The sequence below is a fragment of the Adiantum capillus-veneris genome, chromosome 29 (assembly GCF_014529385.1).
Source record: "Adiantum capillus-veneris isolate H3 chromosome 29, ASM1452938v2, whole genome shotgun sequence".
In the NCBI taxonomy this organism is placed as follows: Eukaryota; Viridiplantae; Streptophyta; class Polypodiopsida; order Polypodiales; family Pteridaceae; genus Adiantum; species Adiantum capillus-veneris.
Window position 1 is genome coordinate 8700065 of NC_140959.1, and position 5586 is coordinate 8705650.

General features: G+C 40.2%; 1 protein-coding gene across 1 annotated transcript; it reads left to right on the forward strand.

The window, feature by feature from the left end:
• Window positions 1-4006: 4006 nt before the first annotated feature.
• Window positions 4007-4955, forward strand: LOC147418713 (uncharacterized). Its single transcript, XM_086505747.1, is given in 2 exon segments — window positions 4007-4804; window positions 4863-4955. Coding segments are annotated over 2 exon segments (891 nt in total).
• The last annotated feature ends 631 nt before the right edge of the window (window positions 4956-5586 follow it).

Here is a 5586-nt window from a genome sequence, read left to right on the forward strand (position 1 = left end):
CTCAAAATCCCCCACAACTTCTGTACTATAGAACCTTGCAGTTCTCTCTGGCCTTGTCCGCTCTTTGCTTGCACCTCCAAATGGGTGAGCCCGGCCTGTAACAGAGCAATGCAACTCGCAATTGTCATCTCTCTCCCCTCAATGACACGATCATCTGTCCACCGCCTGCGATCAGACTAGCTGAGAAAACTAATTTCCCTTTGTTGCTCTCCTCTCCACCTACGCACTCGCTCGATTCTTAAATAAAGGCATGTCTGTGCAGAAGCCATCTCTCACGCACCTTGTTCTCCTCACTTTGCACCGTTTTGCCCTCACGTGTCTTGCACCTCCCATCCCTACCACAGCTAATTTCCCTTTGTTGCTCTCCTCTCCACCTACGCACTCGCTCGATTCTTAAATAAAGGCATGTCTGTGCAGAAGCCATCTCTCACGCACCTTGTTCTCCTCACTTTGCACCGTTTTGCCCTCACGTGTCTTGCACCTCCCATCCCTACCACAGCTTCATCGTCCTGCGTTGATAGTGCCCCTCGTGGCCCTCAACCACAACTTGATTAACCTTCCAATTAATAGCACCACAAAGATGGAGCACGGAAAAATATATATCTCTCGTCACTTTTCGCACAGCTAGTTGCCGAGCATCCCCATCCTTTCATCTTCAAGGCATGCAGGCTTCTCTACATGAGGCCAGTCGTGCATTTATTGTGTATAGTCTATGCATCCCATCTTGGAATCGATTCTTTAAAAAAGGTAAAGAAAATTGTGAAAGGCTAAATACTAAAATTAGTGGTATTTTTTGTCGAGTGTAAAAGATTTACAAAGCCATGGTTTTCCTCTAGAAGGAGTTCGCATATTTCCTTCATTTTTAAAGAATCATTTCGAGACCCTTGGTATTCAAACCAATATCTATAGGTTCACATTGGCCTCGTACCAAAAGGGCGCTTTTGTGTGTAAGACCTACTAATAAGAAGGAAAGGTTCCACCCTCTATTATTTTTTAAAGCCTTTAGAATATGTCTTTCTCTTTTGGCTATTGAATGGTCCTTAGTGTCTTGTCTTGGCATCTTTTTTGTGACACATCTACCATAGACATGCATATACTACCCTACTACTTGGTCCACAATAGGTAGAACTCATTAAAAAGATGTCAACATTCGCTCCAACACTATTCACAAAACCATAAGCTCCCATTCCTCGCCCGTTCCCACACAGACACACACGACCCTTATGTCATTGCCCTGTTGTAGTTGCAACTCTTCATTCTCTCTTGCCCTCGGTTCTGGCTACCAATGGTGTTCATAGTCATCATACATCCTCCTACCTTGTTGTTCTACCTATCACCATCACGTTCACCCGTTTGCACTCTTAGACCTTTCCCACGAACTAGAGAGAGAGAGAGAGAGAGAGAGAGAGAGAGAGAGAGTGCCTGAGATAGAGAAGCAAGGTAGGCATGGCTCCTACCCAACACACCTCTTCTACCATGCTGGCTCATGTGCTCAAAATCCCCCACAACTCCTGTACTATAGAACCTTATAGTTCTCTCTAGCCCCGTCTTCTCTTTGCTTGCACGTCCAAATGAGTGAGGTCGGCCTGCAAAACAGCGCAATGCAACTCACGGCTGTCATCTCTCTCCCCTCGATGACACGATCTTTGGTCCACCACCTACGATCAGACCAGCTAAGCAAAATAATCTCCCTTTGTCGCTCTCCTCTCCACCACTCGTTCGATTCTTAAATAAAGGCATGACTATGCAACAACCATCTCTCGCGCGCTTTGTGCTCCTCACTCTACACCGGTTTGCCCTCGCATGTCCTGCACCTCCCATCCCTACCACACCTTCATCGTCCTACGTTGATACTACCCCTCTCGTCCCTCAACCACAACTTGATTAACCTTCCACTCATTACCACATTAGGGCCAAAAACGACTCAAAAGAGTTGTGTAAGGAATTGGTTAACTTACTAATTAGCAGAACCATTGATGATCAAAACGGCTCCAAATTTGGCCATTTTGGTTATTTAAAGCATATCTATGCAATAAGCGTATCTAAGTACATATCTCTAAATATTCAAAAAGATATAATTTTCTTCACATTCCTTTGTGGCTCACCTTGAAATTTGTTCTCATTTACTTCACTTGGCGGCAAATAGTTGTTTCCACTTTTGAATCAATCAATCTCTCTTTTTTCTCTCTCTGACCTTTCATGAGCTTTCTCTCTTCTTTTCTGATGTTGAAAGCTTTGCTACTACGTTATCTCCATTATAATTTCTGTGTGCTCTTCATCACTTACAATGAGTAATATATCTTCCATTAGTGATAACCGCAAGTTTCACTTGAACATTAAGCTAAGCCAACAATATGCTACTACGCGGAGTATCTATCAAAGACTACAACTGCAAATGAAGCACAAAAACTTCGCAAACGAGGGGAAGAAACACATTAATCTATGGGAGATGGGAGTTTCTATCCACCAGATCCCAGCACTGTAAAATATCCATCTTTTCACAACCTCATGATTTGATGAGATTTGTTGGAGATGGGGTTGATGGCTTACTAGGATATAGGTTTAGGCTATATCATATACACATTGATCATACACATTATATTCAATATCTCAAAACTGCTTTGTCTTCAAATGCAACAAGAATTTTAGAACTTGAAAACCAAATAGCATCTCTAAAACAAGAAAATCATCAGCGTCAGACTTTAAAAGAAAATCCAATAGGATTAAGAGCACAAGTAAAACAAATGAGAGATGTAGTAAACTTAACAGAAGGTTTTGGGCAAAGAAAGAAAAGGTGAAAGATTATTAGAGAACATGTGACCAGCCTTTTAGGATTTGATATGTCCAATGTTCAAGAAAGGGTGAGATTCTTGAATGAGGTAATGAATAAGAGTGACATTTTGAAACTTTTGAAACTTCCTAAAAAGCGAACCCAAAAGAAATTGGTATTTCAAAATTTACTGAAAGATATGGGTTTATTGGTCCAACCTTCTCAAATGCAAGAAGCTTGTGACACAGTGGGGGTGAGTAGAAGTGGTTATAGGGCCGTCTCTAAGGCCCTATAGGGCCGTCTCTAAGGCCTGGTTTCAAATCCTTAAGTATTAGCAGATTAAAGCTTTTGGATTGCCTAGGCCTCACAATGTTGGGAAAGTAAGAACTCTATTAAATGACGAAATACCCGAACATTTTTTAGAGTACTATCATATAGAGGGAACCATTGCATACGAAAAACAGAAGAAAAAATCTTCTTTTTATATATATTTTTTTTACATTTGAATGAGTATAAAAAAACTTCAATCTGCTATGGTGAGATACTATAACATGAGAGAAGTAGATTGTGAAGGAAAACTTATATTTGTTATGGAATTGAATGAAGCTCAAATTCAAAAATGACAAAAAATGGAAAGAGTATCCATATCCCTAATGAATAGAGCATTGGATTATAGCTAGGGTAAACTTGATTCCCAATACCACAAAACTCAATCAGAAATGGAGCTCTGGTGGATTGGAGCAGCTCAAATACCAGTAGACAACTCCATGTAGATGACATGGGTGACTTCATTGTAGAATGGCACTTGAGTGCCGACCTAAAGGCACTGAAGTGCATGTTTGGTGTATGTGGAGGTGCCTATATCAAGTATCCGTGTTTGTATTGCATGACAAGCACTGGAACGAAAGGATGGCTTGCAGAACATGAGGTTGAAAAACCACCATCGATAAATAGTGTGAATGTCATCGACTACCCATCGTCTTCTATGATTGGGAAATTTTTTATAAAGTGGTTACTTTCTTCCCATCTACCCGCACGACGTGATAGCGCATAGTTTAAAGCTTTGCAAATATCTCCTATTGTGTTGTTCAGATAATATTAAATCATGTGACACTTTCATCCAAGCTTCCTTCACGATGCAATAGCACATGTTTTGGAAAGTCCCCAGAACCTCCTATCGTGTTCTTTGGGAATATTTTGTGGCAAGGACAAAGCAAAGCCCTTTTTTACTATCAAATGGCAAGGACAAAGCAAATTGCAAGAAAAGTTTACCAAGCTCTGAAGGATTCAAATAAAGATGATGACAATCAACAGGAATCAGTCAATCCAGAGTTTGGGAAGAAAGAGGAAGAGAAACCACTTACACAACCTTGTAAGAGGCCTACTGCTAGGAAGAGAATGAATTATCAAGTCAAACCTCTAAGGGAGATAAGGAAAGCACAAAAATCTACTTGTCTTCTTATTTCAAGGCTACCCTTCATGAGAGTTGTCAAAGAGATATCAGATAGATTGGTGAGCATGACAAAAAGAAAAAAAATTGTTTCAATAAGGTGGCAATCTCAAGCCTTGATGTGCCTTCAGGAGGCTGCTGAGGATTTCTTAATAGACTTTATGAATGATAGCTACATTGCAGCTGCATTTGCTCATAGGGTCACACGAATGAGCAAAGATTTTGTGCTTGTGTCAAGGCTGAGGTACAAGTTTGATAAGGCTCTTGAGCCAATTCTTAGTGAGGATCTTAGGGTCTATCAAATTTTAAATATCCCCCCTGCCAGGTAGTAGAAGAAGTCAGGGGTTGTCATTGAAGATGTTACACATCAGTATGACACAAGAAAGGCCAAGGATATCAAAGTAGGCAAGGAGGTTGAGAGGGAGCAAGACATGATGTCAGAAGATGCTATCCTTACAGAACAAGCACAAATTTTAAGATCATTCAACTCTCTTCTTTATGAAAAAGATACATGCCAAAAGGTTGTGGATGTCTCAATGTGTGGGATGATGAGGTGTACTCTGACATATTCCCTCAAGACACAAGTATGCGTGTAAACCCCAACATTGAGCTTGGTGATATCGTGATCTTTATCTGTTTTAGGTATGTGTTTCTTTTTTGCTAATTATTAGTGCATATGCGCCTACAAGGGCCTCATTGGGGGATGTGTTTTCTTTGACTTCGGGTGTCTTATGAGGGATCTTCCATAGACTATAGCTATGCAAATATCCATATTTGATCCTCTACTGACACAGTTCCTATTCAACAAGCAAGGAAACCTTTCAAGTTTTTTTGAAGAGTTTGATATGCTGACCTGCAATTACATAATATACCCCTATGGTGAAGGGTAAGTTTTAACTCCTAACAAATTTTAGTATTCTGTGGTATTCCTAGCCAACTGTTATTTTCCTGTAGAGGGCATTGGAGTCTTATTATCTACAATCTTTTGGAGAAAGATGCTATATTTATGAATTCATTGTCAAGTATCCATGGGAGAAGTAAATTGTAAGTATGAAGTATGATCTATGCTTGATGGTCCATTGTTTTCTATTAGTAGCTTTTTGATTGATGTCTTTTTGCAATGCTACCAAACTTATCGTTGGTCACCTGAGTACCACAAATAAGGATTACAATACAGAGTTTTCAAGTACTACAATAAAAAAGTGCCTTTAGAAATAGGCTCAACATCTTGTGGATGGAGGGTGCTTGCCAATGCATGGAGATATCTTGAGTCAAGGTGCAGGATGACTACACTCACTGTAAGTGTGCATCTCATGTGCCATTGATTTGTTTTGACTTCTTAACTTATGTATGTACTCATGTTCTT